Genomic DNA, 25893 nt, shown 5'->3' on the forward strand with positions numbered 1-25893 from the left:
TTCTTCAACCTTTAGTTTCTTGTCACCGGCAGCGGCTGCTTTTTTAGGGCTTGCTGTCTTCTTGGTTGCCGCCGACGACGATGACGCCACCTTCTTACTTTAACTTTCTTCTCGACAGATGCAACCTTTGGCTTAGGCTCCTTTTTGGCGGAAGCCGACAGCTTAACGAACCAGATGCACCCTTTCCCTTTGTTTGGATCAGCTTTCCATTGGCAACGGCCGACTTCAAGTACTTCTTGATAAATGGGGCCAGTTTCTGGGCATCGCATTTGTATTCGGCAGTAATATATTTCTTGATTGCCAAAAGCGATGAGCCGCCACGTTCCTTCAAGCTCTTAATCGAAGCGTCAACCATTTGCTGAGTTGGGGGATGCGATGGTGGAGCTGTGGGCTTCTTTGCCTTTGCAGTAGCAGCAGCGGATCCAGATGCCTTTTTGGCGGCCACCTTCTTCTCCGCTGGTACTGGTGGAGCAGCCACTGGAGACGCGGATGTTGCAACTGCAGAATCAGAGACATTATTCTTTAGCAAAATTACACTTTTCAAATGAAAAAACGACAACCGCCGTTGTGGACCTGGGCTATGGTCCCTCGTTCGAATGAGAAGCGAGTAGAAGGGGTAGTACGAAGATGATTTTAGCATTGGTGATTTGTTTGTTAGAAGTTTCATTGAACGTCTGGCTTATATTTGCTTTTCTATATATAACTATTAAATAATTGAAATATATTTTCATTGATTCATATTGTTAAATATTTCAAATATTACTGTAAATCATTTATTTTGTGAATATCGTCCATCATCGATTTTTAATAATTGTGCAAACTTTGACAACTAGTTATCCAACTCTTATATTTTGGATTCAATGATATTAATAAATAACAATGCTGGCTCATTTTGATAAACTTTTTTTTTAAACATAAAATTTGATTAATTTACTTTAAGAGACAATAAACATATATTCACATATATCGTTTAGTATGGTATTTTAAAATCGTTTTGAAGATAACCCTATTAGGTACAAAAAGACCACTTTCTGGATATGTTCAACATTGCAATTTAGGGGGTCAAAAATATAAATGCTTAAAATATATTGTTTTAAAACCATTTTTCTTAAGGAAATGAACACGATTTTCAATTTTATATTATTTCTGATCCATTTTTGCCAATATTTACCCATAAATAACATACTTTCTTACCCACATAGCACTACAAATTAAGTTCATCTCAAAGTAAAAATCGAAAAAATAAATTTTACGTAAATTTTATTGTCTATACCAATTTTATACGAATCTTAAGAACATATTTCATTTACTTTTGTTGAAGATTTTCATATATTTTCATTTATAACGACCAATTATTGCATACTAGTATACCAGTAGTAGATTCGAAAAATATCAAATGCAATTTATTGGTCATTGGAAAAATCTAAAATTGCGTTAAAAGGGTTTGTATTCTATTCTAGTTCCACAGGTCTATCTGTTTGTTTCTGATAGGTTTATCACCCTCGCAACAAAAATATATTTTTCTTTCCCAAATACATAGAAATTATATGTGTCGCCGCAATTTAACCCTACACAAATGTTGTCCGCCTTTTAGAATTCTTACAATCAGCAAAATTCTTGAATGAAAAACCAGAAGATGTCAAAACATTCGTCTAACTATACATTTAATACGGATCGTATACGGTATTCTCCCAATCCAATTCTGTTTTGTATCTAAACCAACGCTCTAGCACAAAGCAAAGACAAAATTACAAATATTTTATTTGGGAAAAATAGTACGAGTATGCAGAAATAAAAAATCTCATTGAAAATTATTTTGTGGTCCTGAAAAGGACCGATTTGTATGAAATTTATATGCGCCTGACGAAGAAATATCAACTTAAGCACGCTCGCCACGGATACGTCTGGCCAGTTGGATGTCCTTGGGCATGATTGTGACACGCTTGGCATGGATGGCGCACAAGTTGGTATCTTCGAAGAGACCGACCAGATAGGCTTCGCTAGCTTCCTGGAGTGCCATTACTGCCGAGCTCTGGAAACGCAAGTCAGTTTTGAAATCCTGAGCGATTTCACGAACCAAACGCTGGAAAGGCAGTTTGCGGATCAGCAGCTCGGTACTCTTCTGGTAGCGACGGATTTCACGGAGGGCAACAGTGCCGGGGCGATAGCGATGAGGTTTCTTCACGCCTCCGGTTGCTGGAGCACTTTTACGTGCGGCCTTGGTAGCCAGTTGTTTGCGCGGCGCCTTGCCACCAGTCGATTTACGAGCAGTCTGCTTGGTACGAGCCATTTTCACTATTCACTTTCAAAGTCTGAATTTGTAATAATCGATCGCGCATCCCGCCACTTACTTATAAAGCATTCTTCTGGTGGAGGGTTGAAACGAGAGAGTTGCCGAAGCATGCTATTTCATTTCACGAGCGAGATGCACATATCATTCGGACTCACTCGTGTTTTGATGGTGTTTTGTATAAATACAAGCGATACAAAATGTGGATGGCATTCGTTCTTCGTGTCGTAAAGTGAAACAACATAGTGAAAGAAAATGACTGGTCGTGGTAAAGGTGGCAAAGGCTTGGGAAAGGGAGGCGCTAAGCGTCATCGCAAGGTTCTTCGTGATAACATCCAGGGTATCACGAAGCCCGCTATCCGCCGTTTAGCTCGTCGTGGCGGTGTAAAACGTATCTCGGGACTCATCTACGAGGAAACTCGTGGAGTGCTGAAAGTGTTTTTGGAAAACGTTATCCGTGATGCCGTCACCTACACCGAACATGCCAAGAGGAAGACAGTCACAGCCATGGATGTTGTGTATGCTCTGAAGAGACAAGGCCGCACGCTGTACGGTTTCGGCGGTTAAGAAAATCTGTATAGTCTGCAGTTCAAAAGTAACCATAAATTAAACAATCGGTCCTTTTCAGGACCACAAAATAATCTAGAAGAGAGACATATTTTCAAAATCATGAATCGTACTTGATAATAGTGAAGTAAAAGCAGAATAATGAAAGAAAAAATGAATTGATTGTCGAGTCATTGATTGCAATACGCAATTCCCATCTACTATGTACATACATATGTATGTGCGCTGCATATAGTGTTTTTCTTTCTTTCAGTCTAAAAGTTCAGCCATCTTTCCAAGATGGGAACTTTTTGATCGAAAGTATTCTCGTAGATAAACTTGGGTAGGTAGGGTAAAATTTGGCTTCTTTCTTGGCAAGCAAACATTGAATTTCATCCGTTGTTCAGATGAGTCGGACGCAACTGTACTTTCTTTTAGGCCCTGTACCAAAAAAACACAAATATGTGCATTTTATTTCAACTGATAATAATGAATGATAATAAATTATGAAAATTCTCTTAATTCTTTTGTCATAGTTTGGTCGTCCTGAAAAGGACGTTTTGGTTTATATATTGTACAAGAATGTAAATTGTTTTTGCTATTGGAACATTTATGCCTTCTTCTCGGTCTTCTTGGGCAGCAGAACGGCCTGGATGTTGGGCAACACACCACCCTGAGCAATGGTGACGCCTGAGAGCAGTTTGTTCAACTCCTCATCGTTGCGGATGGCCAGCTGCAGATGGCGAGGGATAATTCTCGTCTTCTTGTTATCACGGGCAGCATTGCCAGCCAACTCGAGAACTTCAGCGGCCAAGTATTCCATCACGGCAGCCAGGTAAACGGGAGCGCCGGCACCGACACGCTCGGCATAGTTGCCCTTGCGAAGTAGACGATGAATACGACCAACAGGGAACTGAAGACCAGCACGGTTCGACCGAGACTTTGCCTTTCCCTTCACTTTGCCACCTTTACCACGACCAGACATGTTAATAGATTCCTTTGCTTTTTCACTGTTCACACACGAATGTTGTCCAACGCCACAGAACGCCATATTTATACCTTTTCCGACTGCATGAGCGCTCAACCAAGGGGTGGGTTTTCGCCCGCTACGAAATGTATGTTAAACCTGAACAGACTACTCGAATAAAACTATAAGGTTCTGAGCCCAGTCCGTTCAAACACATTAAGTGTTTTAAATAAAGTGAAGTGAAAAATGCCTCCCAAGACTAGTGGAAAGGCAGCCAAAAAGGCTGGAAAGGCTCAGAAGAACATCACCAAGAACGACAAGAAGAAGAAGCGCAAGAGGAAGGAGAGCTATGCCATCTATATTTACAAAGTTCTGAAGCAAGTCCATCCTGACACTGGTATTTCGTCGAAAGCGATGAGCATCATGAACAGCTTTGTAAATGACATCTTCGAGCGCATTGCTGCCGAGGCGTCTCGCTTGGCTCATTACAACAAGCGCTCAACCATCACCAGTCGGGAAATCCAAACGGCTGTGCGCCTGCTGCTGCCGGGAGAGCTGGCCAAGCACGCTGTTAGTGAGGGAACCAAGGCTGTCACCAAGTACACCAGCTCCAAGTAAATTGGTTTCGAACAAAACCCAAAAAGGCCCTTTTCAGGGCCACAAAATGTTCTTCCAAAGAAATTCCATTTTCAATATATAATTTCATCGATATGCAAGAAATATATGCACAATACAATAACAATTTTATTCAATTGCCGACCTCTGAGATACAGCGTCTGTGTGAACGGTTTTTCATACATATGTACGTATTTGATTCGGTTCGGGAAAAATGCATTCCGAATAACTCTTTGAATAACGTTTGAACTGGATGCTAAATATACAATATATCTGTAGCATACTCGTATGTATGCAAGACAAGGCTCGATAATTTGTATCTCTTTTGAATATAGTTTTGTAGCCCTGAAAAGGGCTTGTTTAAATCAATTTCAGACGGATACATCTAAAATTTCGAATGCGACCTTGTACACCAACGTGTACAGTTTCACACTTTACTTTTTGGCCGCCGTCGTCTTGGCTTTCGGCTTCTTTACAGTGGCGGGAGCTGCTGGCTTCTTCGTTGTCTTCTTGGGCTTGACAGATGCCGCTGCAGCTACAGCCTTTGCTTTTGGCTTTGGCTTTGGTTTTGCTGGGCTCGACTTGGCCTTTGTCGCTGCTGGCTTCGCCTTCACGGTTCCAGTTTTCTTCGCATCCTTAGCCTTTGCCTTCTCAGTTTTCTTCTTCTCGGCGGTCTTCTTGGTGGCGACTGACTTCTTCACCTTTAGTTTCTTGTCACCGGCAGCGGCTGCTTTTTTAGGGCTTGCTGTCTTCTTGGTTGCCGCCGACGACGATGACGCCACCTTCTTACTTTTAACTTTCTTCTCGACAGATGCAACCTTTGGCTTAGGCTCCTTTTTGGCGGAAGCCGACAGCTTAAACGAACCAGATGCACCCTTTCCCTTTGTTTGGATCAGCTTTCCATTGGCAACGGCCGACTTCAAGTACTTCTTGATAAATGGGGCCAGTTTCTGGGCATCGCATTTGTATTCGGCAGTAATATATTTCTTGATTGCCAAAAGCGATGAGCCGCCACGTTCCTTCAAGCTCTTAATCGAAGCGTCAACCATTTGCTGAGTTGGGGGATGCGATGGTGGAGCTGTGGGCTTCTTTGCCTTTGCAGTAGCAGCAGCGGATCCAGATGCCTTTTTGGCGGCCACCTTCTTCTCCGCTGGTACTGGTGGAGCAGCCACTGGAGACGCGGATGTTGCAACTGCAGAATCAGACATTATTCTTTACAAAATTACACTTTTCAATGAAAAAACGCCGTTGTGGACCTGGGCTATGGTCCCTCGTTCGAATGAGAAGCGAGTAGAAGGGTAGTACGAAGATGATTTTAGCATTGGTGATTTGTTTGTTAGAAGTTTCATTGAACGTCTGGCTTATTTTTGCTTTTCTATATATAACTATTAAATAATTGAAATATATTTTCATTGATTCATATTGTTAAATATTTCAAATATTACTGTAAATCATTTATTTTGTGAATATCGTCCATCATCGATTTTTAATAATTGTGCAAACTTTGACAACTAGTTATCCAACTCTTATATTTTGGATTCAATGATATTAATAAATAACAATGCTGGCTCATTTTGATAAACTTTTTTTTTAAACATAAAATTTGATTAATTTACTTTAAGAGACAATAAACATATATTCACATATCGTTTAGTATGGTATTTTAAAATCGTTTTGAAGATAACCCTATTAGGTACAAAAAGACCACTTTCTGGATATGTTCAACATTGAATTTAGGGGTCAAAAAATATAAATGCTTAAAAATATATTGTTTAAAACCATTTTTCTTAAGGAAATGAACACGATTTTCAATTTTATATTATTTCTGATCCATTTTTGCCAATATTTACCCATAAATAACATACTTTCTTACCCACATAGCACTACAAATTAAGTTCATCTCAAAGTAAAAATCGAAAAAATAAATTTTACGTAAATTTTATTGTCTATACCAATTTATACGAATCTTAAGAACATATTTCATTTACTTTTGTTGAAGATTTTCATATATTTTCATTTATAACGACCAATTATTGCATACTAGTATACCAGTAGTAGATTCGAAAAATATCAAATGCAATTTATTGGTCATTGGAAAAATCTAAAATTGCGTTAAAAGGGTTTGTATTCTATTCTAGTTCCACAGGTCTATCTGTTTGTTTCTGATAGGTTTATCACCTCGCAACAAAAATATATTTTTCTTTCCCAAATACATAGAAATTATATGTGTCGCCGCAATTTAACCCTACACAAATGTTGTCCGCCTTTTAGAATTCTTACAATCAGCAAAATTCTTGAATGAAAAACCAGAAGATGTCAAAACATTCGTCTAACTATACATTTAATACGGATCGTATACGGTATTCTCCCAATCCAATTCTGTTTTGTATCTAAACCAACGCTCTAGCACAAAGCAAAGACAAAATTACAAATATTTTATTTGGGAAAAATAGTACGAGTATGCAGAAATAAAAAATCTCATTGAAAATTATTTTGTGGTCCTGAAAAGGACCGATTTGTATGAAATTTATATGCGCCTGACGAAGAAATATCAACTTAAGCACGCTCGCCACGGATACGTCTGGCCAGTTGGATGTCCTTGGGCATGATTGTGACACGCTTGGCATGGATGGCGCACAAGTTGGTATCTTCGAAGAGGCCGACCAGATAGGCTTCGCTAGCTTCCTGGAGTGCCATTACTGCCGAGCTCTGGAAACGCAAGTCAGTTTTGAAATCCTGAGCGATTTCACGAACCAAACGCTGGAAAGGCAGTTTGCGGATCAGCAGCTCGGTACTCTTCTGGTAGCGACGGATTTCACGGAGGGCAACAGTGCCGGGGCGATAGCGATGAGGTTTCTTCACGCCTCCGGTTGCTGGAGCACTTTTACGTGCGGCCTTGGTAGCCAGTTGTTTGCGCGGCGCCTTGCCACCAGTCGATTTACGAGCAGTCTGCTTGGTACGAGCCATTTTCACTATTCACTTTCAAAGTCTGAATTTGTAATAATCGATCGCGCATCCCGCCACTTACTTATAAAGCATTCTTCTGGTGGAGGGTTGAAACGAGAGAGTTGCCGAAGCATGCTATTTCATTTCACGAGCGAGATGCACATATCATTCGGACTCACTCGTGTTTTGATGGTGTTTTGTATAAATACAAGCGATACAAAATGTGGATGGCATTCGTTCTTCGTGTCGTAAAGTGAAACAACATAGTGAAAGAAAATGACTGGTCGTGGTAAAGGTGGCAAAGGCTTGGGAAAGGGAGGCGCTAAGCGTCATCGCAAGGTTCTTCGTGATAACATCCAGGGTATCACGAAGCCCGCTATCCGCCGTTTAGCTCGTCGTGGCGGTGTAAAACGTATCTCGGGACTCATCTACGAGGAAACTCGTGGAGTGCTGAAAGTGTTTTTGGAAAACGTTATCCGTGATGCCGTCACCTACACCGAACATGCCAAGAGGAAGACAGTCACAGCCATGGATGTTGTGTATGCTCTGAAGAGACAAGGCCGCACGCTGTACGGTTTCGGCGGTTAAGAAAATCTGTATAGTCTGCAGTTCAAAAGTAACCATAAATTAAACAATCGGTCCTTTTCAGGACCACAAAATAATCTAGAAGAGAGACATATTTTCAAAATCATGAATCGTACTTGATAATAGTGAAGTAAAAGCAGAATAATGAAAGAAAAAATTAATTGATTGTCGAGTCATTGATTGCAATACGCAATTCCCATCTACTATGTACATACATACAGTGGCGCCGAAAAAAATAGCACCAGTAGGGACGACCGTCTTTATTCCTTCAAAACAAGACCACTGTCCAACATTTTCTGGACTTTACTGCAATATAATGTAGCTTTATATGTCTCCTCTCTGAGAGGATTGTTCTTCATCTCTCAATTCTAACGGTTCTTATAACATTAGGCAATTTTGCGAAAGGAGAGCGAAATAGAGCACCAACAAAAATAGCACCAGTAACTGTTTTAAGTAAAAGCTTCTACTTTTCGGAGCTTCTTAATATTTTAAGTTCTTGATTGAATTAAAAATCGGTGGCTTTAGGTGATTGTGACAAGAAAGTTACAAAATTTAAGTAGTTATGGGTCTTGGAAAGCACTAAAGTGAAGAAAAAAGCCAAAGGATCAAAACTTTCATTTCAGAAGGCAGGACCTATGCTAAGGTGGGGCAAATTGTCGGTTGTTCAAAAGAAATGATTAGCAATGCTTTTAAATATGTTTCCAACAAGAATCACGTGCAAGAAAGGCCGCGATATCCCCATTTCTGCTAAAACTACTGGTTCGTGAGAGCAAGGAGGACCCATTTAAGTCGGCCACAGAGCTAAAGCAAGGATCTTAAAAAATCGTCAAGTACCAGGAAAGTTAGATCTTGTATACAAGAACGTAAAATGGGTACTCGTAGTACGAGGAAAATTTCACTTTTCACGGAAAGGCATAGGGCAAAAAAAAGTTTGGTATGCAAAATAGCACTGAGGTTGGGCCAACGAAAATGGAGAAACATCCTGTGGTCCGACTAAAGCCAAAATTTATTTTTTGGTGTAAAAGGGTCTTGTTCTTGTGTGAAACGACTACCGAATGCAGAATACAACCCCCTGACTCACATGTAAATTCATTAGACATAGAAAAGCAAGAAAAATCGTATGGGCATGATTTTCGTACTAGGCAGGTGACCCAATATATGGCACAACCCCATTATGGATCAACATGTCTATGTCAATACCAAAGAAACAGTGATTCTGCTTTATGCAGAATACGAAATAGACTTGTTTTGTGTCTTCCAGCAGGAAAATGACCCAAAACGATCTAGAAAGAGAGCTCGAAAGTGGTTCGAGCACAATTCACTTAGTGCAATAGATTGGCCTGTTCAGTCTCCAGACTTGAACCCCATTGCTAATGTTTTGGGTCAAGCTAAAAAATATGTTTCTAATGCGGAATCAAAGAACATTAAATATGTTTGGGGTATTCTGCATGGTTCGTGGATCAATATCCCAAGGAAAAGATGCGAAAATGAGGTGAGCTTTAATGCCAATATGCTGAGCTGCTGTTGTTGCTGTCAAAGGTTTTACAACAAAACGCCAACCTTTGAATACAACTAAAGTAACATTTTTTACAAAAAAATTTGGAAAGTTTCCTTGTATTTTATAGTTTTTCGATTTCCTTGTAAATTGGTGCTATTTTTGTTGGTGCCCAAATTTCTGATAAAATTCTTCTCTTTTCAAATTTTTTCATTTGGAGCTTGCAAATCATACCAGTGCTCTGGGATTCGATAAATTATACCTTAAAGTTTACATATTAGTCTTAACAACGTTCATTAGAACCATTGTTTAAGCTAAATCCGTCAATATAGAAACATTAGTCCCCTGGTGCTATTTTTTTCGGCGCAGCTGTATGTATGTGCGCTGCATATAGTGTTTTTCTTTCTTTCAGTCTAAAAGTTCAGCCATCTTTCCAAGATGGGAACTTTTTGATCGAAAGTATTCTCGTAGATAAACTTGGGTAGGTAGGTAAAATTTGGGTTCTTTCTTGGCAAGCAAACATTGAATTTCATCCGTTGTTCAGATGCGTCGGACGCAACTGTACTTTCTTTTAGGCCCTGTACCAAAAAAACACAAATATGTGCATTTTATTTCAACTGATAATAATGAATGATAATAAATTATGAAAATTCTCTTAATTCTTTTGACATAGTTTGGTCGTCCTGAAAAGGACGTTTTGGTTTATATATTGTACAAGAATGTAAATTGTTTTTGCTATTGGAACATTTATGCCTTCTTCTCGGTCTTCTTGGGCAGCAGAACGGCCTGGATGTTGGGCAACACACCACCCTGAGCAATGGTGACGCCTGAGAGCAGTTTGTTCAACTCCTCATCGTTGCGGATGGCCAGCTGCAGATGGCGAGGGATAATTCTCGTCTTCTTGTTATCACGGGCAGCATTGCCAGCCAACTCGAGAACTTCAGCGGCCAAGTATTCCATCACGGCAGCCAGGTAAACGGGAGCGCCGGCACCGACACGCTCGGCATAGTTGCCCTTGCGAAGTAGACGATGAATACGACCAACAGGGAACTGAAGACCAGCACGGTTCGACCGAGACTTTGCCTTTCCCTTCACTTTGCCACCTTTACCACGACCAGACATGTTAATAGATTCCTTTGCTTTTTCACTGTTCACACACGAATGTTGTCCAACGCCACAGAACGCCATATTTATACCTTTTCCGACTGCATGAGCGCTCAACCAAGGGGTGGGTTTTCGCCCGCTACGAAATGTATGTTAAACCTGAACAGACTACTCGAATAAAACTATAAGATTCTGAGCCCAGTCCGTTCAAACACATTAAGTGTTTTACATAAAGTGAAGTGAAAAATGCCTCCCAAGACTAGTGGAAAGGCAGCCAAAAAGGCTGGAAAGGCTCAGAAGAACATCACCAAGAACGACAAGAAGAAGAAGCGCAAGAGGAAGGAGAGCTATGCCATCTATATTTACAAAGTTCTGAAGCAAGTCCATCCTGACACTGGTATTTCGTCGAAAGCGATGAGCATCATGAACAGCTTTGTAAATGACATCTTCGAGCGCATTGCTGCCGAGGCGTCTCGCTTGGCTCATTACAACAAGCGCTCAACCATCACCAGTCGGGAAATCCAAACGGCTGTGCGCCTGCTGCTGCCGGGAGAGCTGGCCAAGCACGCTGTTAGTGAGGGAACCAAGGCTGTCACCAAGTACACCAGCTCCAAGTAAATTGGTTTCGAACAAAACCCAAAAAGGCCCTTTTCAGGGCCACAAAATGTTCTTCCAAAGAAATTCCATTTTCAATATATAATTTCATCGATATGCAAGAAATATATGCACAATACAATAACAATTTTATTCAATTGCCGACCTCTGAGATACAGCGTCTGTGTGAACGGTTTTTCATACATATGTACGTATTTGATTCGGTTCGGGAAAAATTCATTCCGAATAACTCTTTGAATAACGTTTGAACTGGATGCTAAATATACAATATATCTGTAGCATACTCGTATGTATGCAAGACAAGGCTCGATAATTTGTATCTCTTTTGAATATAGTTTTGTAGCCCTGAAAAGGGCTTGTTTAAATCAATTTCAGACGGATACATCTAAAATTTCGAATGCGACCTTGTACACCAACGTGTACAGTTTCACACTTTACTTTTTGGCCGCCGTCGTCTTGGCTTTCGGCTTCTTTACAGTGGCGGGAGCTGCTGGCTTCTTCGTTGTCTTCTTGGGCTTGACAGATGCCGCTGCAGCTACAGCCTTTGCTTTTGGCTTTGGCTTTGGTTTTGCTGGGCTCGACTTGGCCTTTGTCGCTGTTGGCTTCGCCTTCACGGTTCCAGTTTTCTTCGCATCCTTAGCCTTTGCCTTCTCAGTTTTCTTCTTCTCGGCGGTCTTCTTGGTGGCGACTGACTTCTTCACCTTTAGTTTCTTGTCACCGGCAGCGGCTGCTTTTTTAGGGCTTGCTGTCTTCTTGGTTGCCGCCGACGACGATGACGCCACCTTCTTACTTTTAACTTTCTTCTCGACAGATGCAACCTTTGGCTTAGGCTCCTTTTTGGCGGAAGCCGACAGCTTAAACGAACCAGATGCACCCTTTCCCTTTGTTTGGATCAGCTTTCCATTGGCAACGGCCGACTTCAAGTACTTCTTGATAAATGGGGCCAGTTTCTGGGCATCGCATTTGTATTCGGCAGTAATATATTTCTTGATTGCCAAAAGCGATGAGCCGCCACGTTCCTTCAAGCTCTTAATCGAAGCGTCAACCATTTGCTGAGTTGGGGGATGCGATGGTGGAGCTGTGGGCTTCTTTGCCTTTGCAGTAGCAGCAGCGGATCCAGATGCCTTTTTGGCGGCCACCTTCTTCTCCGCTGGTACTGGTGGAGCAGCCACTGGAGACGCGGATGTTGCAACTGCAGAATCAGACATTATTCTTTACAAAATTACACTTTTCAATGAAAAAACGCCGTTGTGGACCTGGGCTATGGTCCCTCGTTCGAATGAGAAGCGAGTAGAAGGGTAGTACGAAGATGATTTTAGCATTGGTGATTTGTTTGTTAGAAGTTTCATTGAACGTCTGGCTTATATTTGCTTTTCTATATATAACTATTAAATAATTGAAATATATTTTCATTGATTCATATTGTTAAATATTTCAAATATTACTGTAAATCATTTATTTTGTGAATATCGTCCATCATCGATTTTTAATAATTGTGCAAACTTTGACAACTAGTTATCCAACTCTTATATTTTGGATTCAATGATATTAATAAATAACAATGCTGGCTCATTTTGATAAACTTTTTTTTTAAACATAAAATTTGATTAATTTACTTTAAGAGACAATAAACATATATTCACATATCGTTTAGTATGGTATTTTAAAATCGTTTTGAAGATAACCCTATTAGGTACAAAAAGACCACTTTCTGGATATGTTCAACATTGAATTTAGGGGTCAAAAAATATAAATGCTTAAAAATATATTGTTTAAAACCATTTTTCTTAAGGAAATGAACACGATTTTCAATTTTATATTATTTCTGATCCATTTTTGCCAATATTTACCCATAAATAACATACTTTCTTACCCACATAGCACTACAAATTAAGTTCATCTCAAAGTAAAAATCGAAAAAATAAATTTTACGTAAATTTTATTGTCTATACCAATTTATACGAATCTTAAGAACATATTTCATTTACTTTTGTTGAAGATTTTCATATATTTTCATTTATAACGACCAATTATTGCATACTAGTATACCAGTAGTAGATTCGAAAAATATCAAATGCAATTTATTGGTCATTGGAAAAATCTAAAATTGCGTTAAAAGGGTTTGTATTCTATTCTAGTTCCACAGGTCTATCTGTTTGTTTCTGATAGGTTTATCACCTCGCAACAAAAATATATTTTTCTTTCCCAAATACATAGAAATTATATGTGTCGCCGCAATTTAACCCTACACAAATGTTGTCCGCCTTTTAGAATTCTTACAATCAGCAAAATTCTTGAATGAAAAACCAGAAGATGTCAAAACATTCGTCTAACTATACATTTAATACGGATCGTATACGGTATTCTCCCAATCCAATTCTGTTTTGTATCTAAACCAACGCTCTAGCACAAAGCAAAGACAAAATTACAAATATTTTATTTGGGAAAAATAGTACGAGTATGCAGAAATAAAAAATCTCATTGAAAATTATTTTGTGGTCCTGAAAAGGACCGATTTGTATGAAATTTATATGCGCCTGACGAAGAAATATCAACTTAAGCACGCTCGCCACGGATACGTCTGGCCAGTTGGATGTCCTTGGGCATGATTGTGACACGCTTGGCATGGATGGCGCACAAGTTGGTATCTTCGAAGAGGCCGACCAGATAGGCTTCGCTAGCTTCCTGGAGTGCCATTACTGCCGAGCTCTGGAAACGCAAGTCAGTTTTGAAATCCTGAGCGATTTCACGAACCAAACGCTGGAAAGGCAGTTTGCGGATCAGCAGCTCGGTACTCTTCTGGTAGCGACGGATTTCACGGAGGGCAACAGTGCCGGGGCGATAGCGATGAGGTTTCTTCACGCCTCCGGTTGCTGGAGCACTTTTACGTGCGGCCTTGGTAGCCAGTTGTTTGCGCGGCGCCTTGCCACCAGTCGATTTACGAGCAGTCTGCTTGGTACGAGCCATTTTCACTATTCACTTTCAAAGTCTGAATTTGTAATAATCGATCGCGTTTTTTTTTTTTTTTTTTTAGCGTTTATTTATTGTCATATTTCATATTACAGTAGCACAGCTTCTGCTTAGGTATATAGTGATACATGAGTGACAAGTTCAAGCTTACTTTATCTTATGTGTGTGTAATTTTACCCTGCGCTTTAAGCTTATCCGGGTGCTAGTCTTTTGGTTACTATTATATTAGAGATCTTATCTTTAGTTTAGGTTATGTTATAGTTAATATCTAGTGGTTTAGTGTTTTCCAGGAAAAAATGGTTAAGTTAAAAACCTGGATAAAGTTTACTTTTGATTTGGTTTAGATCTTATGGGCTAATTTATGTGCTAAGCTTATTCTATTCTTATTTTACTGGGTAAAGGAGGGTGGAGTGGAGGGGAGTATTTACAGTATTTACAGTTGGACGGGGGAGTGGCTTATTGACTGGTATTGAATACCAGACCGTCGGCGTGACTTAGAGATCGATGTCTTCTGTGGTGGAAGATGAGGTTTTCGTCTTCGTCATAGATAATGCCCATTTCCATTAGATGGGTTAAATGATGGGCGGTAAGGAACTCAGTGTGGTAGTTTGCGGGTATTTCCGTTTGTATCGTATTATCTCTTTCGACCAGCTTCTCCAGTATTTGGAACATGAGTCTGTCTATCCTTGTTGTTTTTGTTAATTTATAAAGTCGCTTGTTCGGTATGTAGTGGCCCGTCAATGCGTCTCTGCTTTGAGTGCCGATTGATTTGCGAAGTATTTTTCTTTCGAACCGGCGCAGCTCTTCCATCTCGATAGTCTTTATGTTCATCCACGCTACATAGCCGTACATAAGAACTGGTTGTATTAGTTTTTTGTAGGCTAGAGCGCAGATTCTGGTGATGTGACTGATGTTCCCTTGATTGGTGGATATTGGTTTGTATATGTGCTGGATCTTGTGGATCATTGCACACGCTTTCCTTCGGGCATTTGCTGTGTGTGTCTTGAAGTTCAGTTTTTCGTCGTAGACAACACCGAGGTACTTGAACTGCTTTTCGTATTTAATTGCCAGTCTATCGTAGATGAATAGACTGGGCTGGAATCTCCTCGCATTCCTGTACAGGTAGCCCAATCGTGGGCCCTTAAGGATTGAGCTGGTGCATTTGCTTGCGTTGAGTTTGAGATGCCATTTGGTGAAGTAGTGGCACAGTATGTTCAGGTACCCGTTTAGCTCTCTTTCAGCGATGGCCATTGAACCGGAAGATGCCAGTAGCAGGATATCATCGGCGTAGATTAGTGCTTTAATTTGTGTGGTTGAGCCGGTAGGGACTTGGTAATCGGGCATGTCTGCCAGGTAGATGTTGTAGAGGATGGGTGCCAGCAGTGAACCTTGTGGAACCCCTGCTGGGATCGACCTTATAAGGGACAGATCCGAGTCTTCTGGGCTGCTAACTTGAAATGAGCGGTTTGTTAAATAATTATGGACTATTTTTGTTATGTCTGGGGTGAAATTTAATTGGGTCATCTTGTAAATGAGTCCGCTGGTCCAGACTGTGTCGAAAGCCTTCTCAAAGTCCAGAGCACAGGCTATTGTAGCACGTTTGTGGGATAAATTCTCAAAGATGAAATCATTTGCTGCGATGAACGCATGGTTGGTTGATGATTTCGCTCTGAAGCCATACTGAGTATCTTTCAACGTGCTATGTGAGTCCATGTGCTTCTGTATTTGTTGCATTATTATTTTCTCCAGCAGCAGACTTATTGCAGATAGTAGAGCAATAGGCCTGTAGGCTCGGAGGCTGTGCGGATTTAGTCCAGGTTTGTGAATGGCGATGATTCTGCTGTTCTTCCATTCGGAAGGGAAGTATCCTAAGTTTAGGCAGTGGTTAAATAGTGTTGCTAAATGTTTTAGCATTGGCATATTGCAGTGTTTCATCAGAAAGTTGCTGGTGCCGTCCGGTCCCATGGTCTTCTTTGAGTTTTTTATTTTCAGTATTTCAAAGAGCTCTTCGGCGTTTGTGAATCCGCATTCATGGGACTCGGGCCAGTTACCATCTGCTGTTCTGGAAATATTGAATGTAGTTTTGTATGAGTTTAGTGTTGTGGATGAGGTTTGGGCTATTGTTTCATTGATGGCGATTGTGTGTGCCCTGAGGACAGGGTCTGAGTCGGTGATGTTTTCATTTTGGCTATGGACTCTTTCGAAGGACCACGCCAGGGCATTAATTTTGTGAAAAGTGGAAGTTATATTTTGGGAGGTGCTAAGGTTTAGGTCTATGTCTATTAGAGCTGCTTCCACGTTGGTCAAATGTAGGTCATGAGCTAGTTGTTCTTTTGGTGGGGTGTTTGGATTGAGTGTTTGGAGTGATTTCTGGCTAATTTTACTTGGGTTAATTTTGCGTAGTTTTTGGTCTATTGTTTTCAGTTCTGCGATTTCTATGTGACAGTTTATTTGTATGTCCAGTTCTTTTATAGTGTCTTTGATTTGGTTGCGTTGGTTGGGTGTAAGGGTGGATAGGCGGCGGAAAAGCATGCGTCTAAGTTTTCGTTTTTTTTGATTAGGTTTAGGCAGTGGGTGCTAAGTCGGGTGAACGGATTGTTTGGGTTAGTCGGGTTTATGGTTATTTTTGGGATTGCCTCATCAGAATCAAGGGCTTTGGCTATTGCATTTGTTAGAGTATGCACGTGGTTATCTATGTCAGCTGTGTTTAAGTTTTGGGTGTTTGGGATGTGTCTTAGGTTCTGTAAAATTATTGTGTTCCAGTGGATCGGGTCTATTTTATGAAAATTGTGTATCGATTTTGGTGGGTTGTAGTTTAGTCGGTTCCGTCCTAGATTTATGTTTATGGTTATTCCAAAGTGGTCTGATGGGAAGTCTTTGATGATTTTGCAGCCGTAGGTAAATGTTGAGTAGTCTATTGGGGTTGAGGATGATGTTAGGAAAAAATCTATTGAGGAGTCTCCTGTCTGGTTGGGACGTGTGGGTTCTTGGGTTGGGTGGAGAATTAGGAATGGTTGGTCTGCCAGCCACCGCTCTAAGCTAATTCCTGACGTGTTGATGTGTTCTGGACGGTACGTGGGCCTATTCCAGGCTGGGTGTTTCGCGTTCAAATCACATCCGATTACGAATTGCTCATGATCCTCTATTTGAGCTAGCGAGTGCATTAGAATGTCCAAGTCTGAGCTTAGTAAAGGATGCTGGGGGCGTAGGTAGAGTGAGATTGCAATTAATCCAGTTCTTATATTGCGTCTGTTTGTATAGGAAATCTGCACTGCCACAGCCTCGATGTATTGCATTTGGTCGATTTTCACTCGTTCGTAACTGAGTCCATTTCTCACGCAGATGGCTACTGCTGTTCCAGGGCTTCTTGTGCTGTTCTGCGTGGATTCTAAGCTTGCTACATGTTGCCTCACGAATTGGTAGTTGGTTAATCCGGCTGAGTGCGTACTTCTCAGATTGTGCTCAGCGAGTAGCATCAGATCTGGCCTGTGTTTGTTTAGATGTTCGTTAAGTTCATTTCGCCTACGCCGTTGAACGATGCCATTGACGTTTTGGAACATGATTTTTACTGGCATTTAGTTGAGCGCGATTTGGATCAGGAAGTCCAGAATCAATTGCTGTTTTCCCTTTTTATCCGAGCTGGAGTTTGGGTATTTCTTAATTAGGGATTGCATGATGTCGAAGCAGGTAAGCAAATCTTTTCCAAATGCATCCACAGAGTCCCCGTTGAGTTGTTCAAATGAAAAACCGGCGTTTTCTTCTGCGGTGTTTGCCTGTTTCTTTTCTTGGCGTGCTCTCGGGTTTTCCTTCACTTGTGTAGGTATCGGCTTGCTTTTGGCTGCTGAGGCGTAGCTTCGTCCCTTTTCAATTCGGCTTTGTAGCTGGACAGTTGCAGCTGCAGTTGCGATGGACTTGTTTGTTTTTTTTTGGGTGTGGTTTCGCCTTTCGGTCATTTTTTTGATGTACTCAATTCGTACTGGGCAGATTTTAGCATTGGCCGTATGATTTCCAGAGCAGTTCACGCATTGGGTTTTTTGTGTGGTATCTTCTTGGCCGTCTTCCTTTTTCTTTAAGGTGCATTGCCCTGGAGCATGTGTTTTTGTGCATTTGACACAGCGGAATGCCATTTTGCAGTTGCTGGCAACATGGCAGAACCGTTGGCAATTGTGACATTGCTTAATTGCGTTTGGGTGCGGCTTGAAACCCTCGATGTTAATTCGGCAGTTGAGGAGTGTTGTTACTTTAAATATTTCGTTTATTTTTTCAGTTTTCTCCACTTGAACCATCCACATCTTTTCCTTGTAAGGCTTTACTGACAGGATGTTTAGCTCAGGCACGGCCTCAACTAGTGCTGTCTTGACCTCATCAGAATCGTACACTTCAAGTGGTAGTTTCCTTAAGATCACTGTGTGTGGCTTAACTTGCTTAGGCGTGAAGCTATAGTACAACACTTTGTTTTTGTTCAACAACTCTTTGGTTAGGTTGAAATCTGCCAATGTGAAGACCTTTACATGTATCACGTTTTTGTTTAGGATGTTGAGAGTAAATTTCTTTGATGATTCCTTCAGGAGTGTTGTTAGGGCTTTGGCGTTTTGCTGGTACGTTACTATGACCGGTAGACCTTTTTCGTTATTGCCATTTTTGGTGGGTATCACGGTCTTTTTCGGTATACGAATTGGCTTAGGTGGTGCTTTGGATGTGGATGTGGGTAGTTTGGGAAATTCCTTATTTTGAACATCCTCCGGTATGGTTTGTTGGGGTTTTGTGTTAAGAATTTGTTTGCTTGCACTAGCTTTTTTTGATTTTTTGGGTGTAGTCGGTGCACCTTCACTTTCCTTCACATCCTCAGGTTTCGTTTTTTTGGGTTTTGGTGTTGTTTTTGGCGTTGTGTTTACGGCTTCGATATATTTTTTGTATTTAATGTGCTCAGCACGTAGAAAATTGAGTTCTTCCATGATGGAATCCATCTCATCGCGGTCCATTATTACGGTATCTTGTTCCGTTTCGCAATCACTTATTAGATCACTTTCGCAATCACTGTCAGAGGTTGATAATTCTGCTCTGGTCCTTTTTACGTTATCGTATTCAGCTTCCATTGCCTCGTCAACGAGCCTAACATCGTCACTGATTGCCGAATGTGCTGCCATTTTGTTCGCTTTTTCCACACTGCAGCCTCCTTTCTCCGGCATATCACATATGTAGAGGCACTCTGCTTCTAGCAGTATATTGGTTTTAGTTGCACAATGTCTGCTCACTATTTTTAAAAAGTTCAGATTTTAGAGGTGCAATATATGCGATTTTCTGACTTGTTACACTTTGATCACGTCAATTCACTTAGTCCTTTTAGTCCTTCACTTCACTTTACTTCACTTGGCCACCTTTACCACGACCAGGCACTGTTTTCTTTATCACTGTTCACACTTGGTACGAGCCATTTTCACTATTCACTTTCAAAGTCTGAATTTGTAATAATCGATCGCGCATCCCGCCACTTACTTATAAAGCATTCTTCTGGTGGAGGGTTGAAACGAGAGAGTTGCCGAAGCATGCTATTTCATTTCACGAGCGAGATGCACATATCATTCGGACTCACTCGTGTTTTGATGGTGTTTTGTATAAATACAAGCGATACAAAATGTGGATGGCATTCGTTCTTCGTGTCGTAAAGTGAAACAACATAGTGAAAGAAAATGACTGGTCGTGGTAAAGGTGGCAAAGGCTTGGGAAAGGGAGGCGCTAAGCGTCATCGCAAGGTTCTTCGTGATAACATCCAGGGTATCACGAAGCCCGCTATCCGCCGTTTAGCTCGTCGTGGCGGTGTAAAACGTATCTCGGGACTCATCTACGAGGAAACTCGTGGAGTGCTGAAAGTGTTTTTGGAAAACGTTATCCGTGATGCCGTCACCTACACCGAACATGCCAAGAGGAAGACAGTCACAGCCATGGATGTTGTGTATGCTCTGAAGAGACAAGGCCGCACGCTGTACGGTTTCGGCGGTTAAGAAAATCTGTATAGTCTGCAGTTCAAAAGTAACCATAAATTAAACAATCGGTCCTTTTCAGGACCACAAAATAATCTAGAAGAGAGACATATTTTCAAAATCATGAATCGTACTTGATAATAGTGAAGTAAAAGCAGAATAATGAAAGAAAAAATTGATTGTCGAGTCATTGACAATACGCAATTCCCATCTACTATGTACATACATATGTATGTGCGCTGCATATAGTGTTTTTCTTTCTTTCAGTCTAAAAGTTCAGCCATCTTTCCAAGATGGGAACTTTTGATCGAAAGTATTCTCGTAGATAAACTTGGGTAGGTAGGTAAAATTTGGGTTCTTTCTTGGCAAGCAAACATTGAATTTCATCCGTTGTTCAGATGAGTCGGACGCAACTGTACTTTCTTTTAGGCCCTGTACCAAAAAAACACAAATATGTGCATTTTATTTCAACTGATAATAATGAATGATAATAAATTATGAAAATTCTCTTAATTCTTTTGACATAGTTTGGTCGTCCTGAAAAGGACGTTTTGGTTTATATATTGTACAAGAATGTAAATTGTTTTTGCTATTGGAACATTTATGCCTTCTTCTCGGTCTTCTTGGGCAGCAGAACGGCCTGGATGTTGGGCAACACACCACCCTGAGCAATGGTGACGCCTGAGAGCAGTTTGTTCAACTCCTCATCGTTGCGGATGGCCAGCTGCAGATGGCGAGGGATAATTCTCGTCTTCTTGTTATCACGGGCAGCATTGCCAGCCAACTCGAGAACTTCAGCGGCCAAGTATTCCATCACGGCAGCCAGGTAAACGGGAGCGCCGGCACCGACACGCTCGGCATAGTTGCCCTTGCGAAGTAGACGATGAATACGACCAACAGGGAACTGAAGACCAGCACGGTTCGACCGAGACTTTGCCTTTCCCTTCACTTTGCCACCTTTACCACGACCAGACATGTTAATAGATTCCTTTGCTTTTTCACTGTTCACACACGAATGTTGTCCAACGCCACAGAACGCCATATTTATACCTTTTCCGACTGCATGAGCGCTCAACCAAGGGGTGGGTTTTCGCCCGCTACGAAATGTATGTTAAACCTGAACAGACTACTCGAATAAAACTATAAGCTTCTGAGCCCAGTCCGTTCAAACACATTAAGTGTTTTACATAAAGTGAAGTGAAAAATGCCTCCCAAGACTAGTGGAAAGGCAGCCAAAAAGGCTGGAAAGGCTCAGAAGAACATCACCAAGAACGACAAGAAGAAGAAGCGCAAGAGGAAGGAGAGCTATGCCATCTATATTTACAAAGTTCTGAAGCAAGTCCATCCTGACACTGGTATTTCGTCGAAAGCGATGAGCATCATGAACAGCTTTGTAAATGACATCTTCGAGCGCATTGCTGCCGAGGCGTCTCGCTTGGCTCATTACAACAAGCGCTCAACCATCACCAGTCGGGAAATCCAAACGGCTGTGCGCCTGCTGCTGCCGGGAGAGCTGGCCAAGCACGCTGTTAGTGAGGGAACCAAGGCTGTCACCAAGTACACCAGCTCCAAGTAAATTGGTTTCGAACAAAACCCAAAAAGGCCCTTTTCAGGGCCACAAAATGTTCTTCCAAAGAAATTCCATTTTCAATATATAATTTCATCGATATGCAAGAAATATATGCACAATACAATAACAATTTTATTCAATTGCCGACCTCTGAGATACAGCGTCTGTGCGAACGGTTTTTCATACATATGTACGTATTTGATTCGGTTCGGGAAAAATGCATTCCGAATAACTCTTTGAATAACGTTTGAACTGGATGCTAAATATACAATATATCTGTAGCATACTCGTATGTATGCAAGACAAGGCTCGATAATTTGTATCTCTTTTGAATATAGTTTTGTAGCCCTGAAAAGGGCTTGTTTAAATCAATTTCAGACGGATACATCTAAAATTTCGAATGCGACCTTGTACACCAACGTGTACAGTTTCACACTTTACTTTTTGGCCGCCGTCGTCTTGGCTTTCGGCTTCTTTACAGTGGCGGGAGCTGCTGGCTTCTTCGTTGTCTTCTTGGGCTTGACAGATGCCGCTGCAGCTACAGCCTTTGCTTTTGGCTTTTGCTTTGGTTTTGCTGGGCTCGACTTGGCCTTTGTCGCTGTTGGCTTCGCCTTCACGGTTCCAGTTTTCTTCGCATCCTTAGCCTTTGCCTTCTCAGTTTTCTTCTTCTCGGCGGTCTTCTTGGTGGCGACTGACTTCTTCACCTTTAGTTTCTTGTCACCGGCAGCGGCTGCTTTTTTAGGGCTTGCTGTCTTCTTGGTTGCCGCCGACGACGATGACGCCACCTTCTTACTTTTAACTTTCTTCTCGACAGATGCAACCTTTGGCTTAGGCTCCTTTTTGGCGGAAGCCGACAGCTTAAACGAACCAGATGCACCCTTTCCCTTTGTTTGGATCAGCTTTCCATTGGCAACGGCCGACTTCAAGTACTTCTTGATAAATGGGGCCAGTTTCTGGGCATCGCATTTGTATTCGGCAGTAATATATTTCTTGATTGCCAAAAGCGATGAGCCGCCACGTTCCTTCAAGCTCTTAATCGAAGCGTCAACCATTTGCTGAGTTGGGGGATGCGATGGTGGAGCTGTGGGCTTCTTTGCCTTTGCAGTAGCAGCAGCGGATCCAGATGCCTTTTTGGCGGCCACCTTCTTCTCCGCTGGTACTGGTGGAGCAGCCACTGGAGACGCGGATGTTGCAACTGCAGAATCAGACATTATTCTTTACAAAATTACACTTTTCAATGAAAAAACGCCGTTGTGGACCTGGGCTATGGTCCCTCGTTCGCATGAGAAGCGAGTAGAAGGGTAGTACGAAGATGATTTTAGCATTGGTGATTTGTTTGTTAGAAGTTTCATTGAACGTCTGGCTTATTTTTGCTTTTCTATATATAACTATTAAATAATTGAAATATATTTTCATTGATTCATATTGTTAAATATTTCAAATATTACTGTAAATCATTTATTTTGTGAATATCGTCCATTATCGATTTTTAATAATTGTGCAAACTTTGACAACTAGTTATCCAACTCTTATATTTTGGATTCAATGATATTAATAAATAACAATGCTGGCTCATTTTGATAAACTATTTTTTTAAACATAAAATTTGATTAATTTACTTTAAGAGACAATAAACATATATTCACATATCGTTTAGTATGGTATTTTAAAATCGTTTTGAAGATAACCCTATTAGGTACAAAAAGACCACTTTCTGGATATGTTCAACATTCAATTTAGGGGTCAAAAAATATAAATGCTTAAAAATATATTGTTTAAAACCATTTTTCTTAAGGAAATGAACACGATTTTCAATTTTATATTATTTCTGATCCATTTTTGCCAATATTTACCCATAAATAACATACTTTCTTACCCACATAGCACTACAAATTAAGTTCATCTCAAAGTAAAAATCGAAAAAATAAATTTTACGTAAATTTTATTGTCTATACCAATTTATACGAATCTTAAGAACATATTTCATTTACTTTTGTTGAAGATTTTCATATATTTTCATTTATAACGACCAATTATTGCATACTAGTATACCAGTAGAAGATTCGAAAAATATCAAATGCAATTTATTGGTCATTGGATAAATCTAAAATTGCGTTAAAAGGGTTTGTATTCTATTCTAGTTCCACAGGTCTATCTGTTTGTTTCTGATAGGTTTATCACCTCGCAACAAAAATATATTTTTCTTTCCCAAATACATAGAAATTATATGTGTCGCCGCAATTTAACCCTACACAAATGTTGTCCGCCTTTTAGAATTCTTACAATCAGCAAAATTCTTGAATGAAAAACCAGAAGATGTCAAAACATTCGTCTAACTATACATTTAATACGGATCGTATACGGTATTCTCCCAATCCAATTCTGTTTTGTATCTAAACCAACGCTCTAGCACAAAGCAAAGACAAAATTACAAATATTTTATTTGGGAAAAATAGTACGAGTATGCAGAAATAAAAAATCTCATTGAAAATTATTTTGTGGTCCTGAAAAGGACCGATTTGTATGAAATTTATATGCGCCTGACGAAGAAATATCAACTTAAGCACGCTCGCCACGGATACGTCTGGCCAGTTGGATGTCCTTGGGCATGATTGTGACACGCTTGGCATGGATGGCGCACAAGTTGGTATCTTCGAAGAGACCGACCAGATAGGCTTCGCTAGCTTCCTGGAGTGCCATTACTGCCGAGCTCTGGAAACGCAAGTCAGTTTTGAAATCCTGAGCGATTTCACGAACCAAACGCTGGAAAGGCAGTTTGCGGATCAGCAGCTCGGTACTCTTCTGGTAGCGACGGATTTCACGGAGGGCAACAGTGCCGGGGCGATAGCGATGAGGTTTCTTCACGCCTCCGGTTGCTGGAGCACTTTTACGTGCGGCCTTGGTAGCCAGTTGTTTGCGCGGCGCCTTGCCACCAGTCGATTTACGAGCAGTCTGCTTGGTACGAGCCATTTTCACTATTCACTTTCAAAGTCTGAATTTGTAATAATCGATCGCGTTTTTTTTTTTTTTTAGCGTTTATTTATTGTCATATTTCATATTACAGTAGCACAGCTTCTGCTTAGGTATATAGTGATACATGAGTGACAAGTTCAAGCTTACTTTATCTTATGTGTGTGTAATTTTACCCTGCGCTTTAAGCTTATCCGGGTGCTAGTCTTTTGGTTACTATTATATTAGAGATCTTATCTTTAGTTTAGGTTATGTTATAGTTAATATCTAGTGGTTTAGTGTTTTCCAGGAAAAATGGTTAAGTTAAAAACCTGGATAAAGTTTACTTTTGATTTGGTTTAGATCTATGGGCTAATTTATGTGCTAAGCTTATTCTATTCTTATTTACTGGGTAAAGGAGGGTGGAGTGGAGGGGAGTATTTACAGTATTTACAGTTGGACGGGGGAGTGGCTTATTGACTGGTATTGAATACCAGACCGTCGGCGTGACTTAGAGATCGATGTCTTCTGTGGTGGAAGATGAGGTTTTCGTCTTCGTCATAGATAATGCCCATTTCCATTAGATGGGTTAAATGATGGGCGGTAAGGAACTCAGTGTGGTAGTTTGCGGGTATTTCCGTTTGTATCGTATTATCTCTTTCGACCAGCTTCTCCAGTATTTGGAACATGAGTCTGTCTATCCTGTTGTTTTTGTTAATTTATAAAGTCGCTTGTTCGGTATGTAGTGGCCCGTCAATGCGTCTCTGCTTTGAGTGCCGATTGATTTGCGAAGTATTTTTCTTTCGAACCGGCGCAGCTCTTCCATCTCGATAGTCTTTATGTTCATCCACGCTACATAGCCGTACATAAGAACTGGTTGTATTAGTTTTTTGTAGGCTAGAGCGCAGATTCTGGTGATGTGACTGATGTTCCCTGATTGGTGGATATTGGTTTGTATATGTGCTGGATCTTGTGGATCATTGCACACGCTTTCCTTCGGGCATTTGCTGTGTGTGTCTTGAAGTTCAGTTTTTCGTCGTAGACAACACCGAGGTACTTGAACTGCTTTTCGTATTTAATTGCCAGTCTATCGTAGATGAATAGACTGGGCTGGAATCTCCTCGCATTCCTGTACAGGTAGCCCAATCGTGGGCCCTTAAGGATTGAGCTGGTGCATTTGCTTGCGTGAGTTGAGATGCCATTTGGTGAAGTAGTGGCACAGTATGTTCAGGTACCCGTTTAGCTCTCTTTCAGCGATGG

The 25893-nt window shown here is 40.8% G+C and overlaps 13 protein-coding genes and 1 pseudogene across 13 annotated transcripts; 6 read left to right on the forward strand and 8 right to left on the reverse strand.

Moving 5' to 3' along the window:
* Positions 1-5: 5 nt before the first annotated feature.
* LOC113565360 lies at positions 6-640 on the reverse strand (annotated as a pseudogene).
* A 1182-nt stretch (positions 641-1822) lies between these two features.
* LOC6604370 (histone H3.v1) lies at positions 1823-7397 on the reverse strand. The gene is made up of 4 exons (XM_026987109.1): positions 6977-7397; positions 5033-5610; positions 3506-3713; positions 1823-2295 (listed from the first exon to the last, which is right to left on the reverse strand). The coding sequence occupies exons 1-4, from the start codon at positions 7383-7385 to the stop codon at positions 1880-1882; spliced, it is 1611 nt and encodes a 536-aa protein (XP_026842910.1). The 5' UTR covers positions 7386-7397; the 3' UTR covers positions 1823-1879.
* LOC6603973 (histone H4) lies at positions 2514-2920 on the forward strand. Its single transcript, XM_002028884.2, has one exon. It carries the CDS (start codon positions 2546-2548, stop codon positions 2855-2857), a length of 312 nt encoding a protein of 103 aa, XP_002028920.1. The 5' UTR covers positions 2514-2545; the 3' UTR covers positions 2858-2920.
* Positions 3383-3839, reverse strand: LOC6604168 (histone H2A). The gene has a single exon (XM_002029066.2). It carries the CDS (start codon positions 3819-3821, stop codon positions 3447-3449), a length of 375 nt encoding a protein of 124 aa, XP_002029102.2. The 5' UTR covers positions 3822-3839; the 3' UTR covers positions 3383-3446.
* Positions 4038-4459, forward strand: LOC6604167 (histone H2B). Its single transcript, XM_026987115.1, has one exon. The coding sequence runs from the start codon at positions 4050-4052 to the stop codon at positions 4419-4421; it is 372 nt and encodes a 123-aa protein (XP_026842916.1). The 5' UTR covers positions 4038-4049; the 3' UTR covers positions 4422-4459.
* Positions 4765-5637, reverse strand: LOC6587454 (histone H1). The gene has a single exon (XM_002013100.2). The coding sequence runs from the start codon at positions 5624-5626 to the stop codon at positions 4853-4855; it is 774 nt and encodes a 257-aa protein (XP_002013136.2). The 5' UTR covers positions 5627-5637; the 3' UTR covers positions 4765-4852.
* A 211-nt stretch (positions 7398-7608) lies between the features above and the next one.
* LOC113565367 (histone H4) lies at positions 7609-8015 on the forward strand. Its single transcript, XM_026987118.1, has one exon. The coding sequence runs from the start codon at positions 7641-7643 to the stop codon at positions 7950-7952; it is 312 nt and encodes a 103-aa protein (XP_026842919.1). The 5' UTR covers positions 7609-7640; the 3' UTR covers positions 7953-8015.
* A 2112-nt stretch (positions 8016-10127) lies between these two features.
* LOC113565363 (histone H2A) lies at positions 10128-10587 on the reverse strand. Its single transcript, XM_026987113.1, has one exon. The coding sequence runs from the start codon at positions 10564-10566 to the stop codon at positions 10192-10194; it is 375 nt and encodes a 124-aa protein (XP_026842914.1). The 5' UTR covers positions 10567-10587; the 3' UTR covers positions 10128-10191.
* A 196-nt stretch (positions 10588-10783) lies between these two features.
* Positions 10784-11204, forward strand: LOC113565366 (histone H2B). The gene has a single exon (XM_026987117.1). The coding sequence runs from the start codon at positions 10795-10797 to the stop codon at positions 11164-11166; it is 372 nt and encodes a 123-aa protein (XP_026842918.1). The 5' UTR covers positions 10784-10794; the 3' UTR covers positions 11167-11204.
* Positions 11205-11509: 305 nt separating this feature from the next.
* On the reverse strand, positions 11510-12382 carry LOC113565361 (histone H1-like). Its single transcript, XM_026987110.1, has one exon. The coding sequence runs from the start codon at positions 12369-12371 to the stop codon at positions 11598-11600; it is 774 nt and encodes a 257-aa protein (XP_026842911.1). The 5' UTR covers positions 12372-12382; the 3' UTR covers positions 11510-11597.
* Positions 12383-19791: 7409 nt separating this feature from the next.
* Positions 19792-20198, forward strand: LOC113565368 (histone H4). Its single transcript, XM_026987119.1, has one exon. The coding sequence runs from the start codon at positions 19824-19826 to the stop codon at positions 20133-20135; it is 312 nt and encodes a 103-aa protein (XP_026842920.1). The 5' UTR covers positions 19792-19823; the 3' UTR covers positions 20136-20198.
* Positions 20199-20651: 453 nt separating this feature from the next.
* LOC113565364 (histone H2A) lies at positions 20652-21111 on the reverse strand. The gene has a single exon (XM_026987114.1). It carries the CDS (start codon positions 21088-21090, stop codon positions 20716-20718), a length of 375 nt encoding a protein of 124 aa, XP_026842915.1. The 5' UTR covers positions 21091-21111; the 3' UTR covers positions 20652-20715.
* Positions 21112-21307: 196 nt separating this feature from the next.
* On the forward strand, positions 21308-21728 carry LOC113565365 (histone H2B). Its single transcript, XM_026987116.1, has one exon. It carries the CDS (start codon positions 21319-21321, stop codon positions 21688-21690), a length of 372 nt encoding a protein of 123 aa, XP_026842917.1. The 5' UTR covers positions 21308-21318; the 3' UTR covers positions 21691-21728.
* Positions 21729-22031: 303 nt separating this feature from the next.
* LOC113565362 (histone H1-like) lies at positions 22032-22906 on the reverse strand. Its single transcript, XM_026987111.1, has one exon. It carries the CDS (start codon positions 22893-22895, stop codon positions 22122-22124), a length of 774 nt encoding a protein of 257 aa, XP_026842912.1. The 5' UTR covers positions 22896-22906; the 3' UTR covers positions 22032-22121.
* Between the last annotated feature and the right edge of the window lie 2987 nt (positions 22907-25893).

Source organism: Drosophila persimilis, unplaced genomic scaffold (genome assembly GCF_003286085.1).
Source record: "Drosophila persimilis strain 14011-0111.01,24,50 unplaced genomic scaffold, DperRS2 tig00000048-arrow-arrow-pilon, whole genome shotgun sequence".
NCBI classification, from domain to species: Eukaryota; Metazoa; Arthropoda; class Insecta; order Diptera; family Drosophilidae; genus Drosophila; species Drosophila persimilis.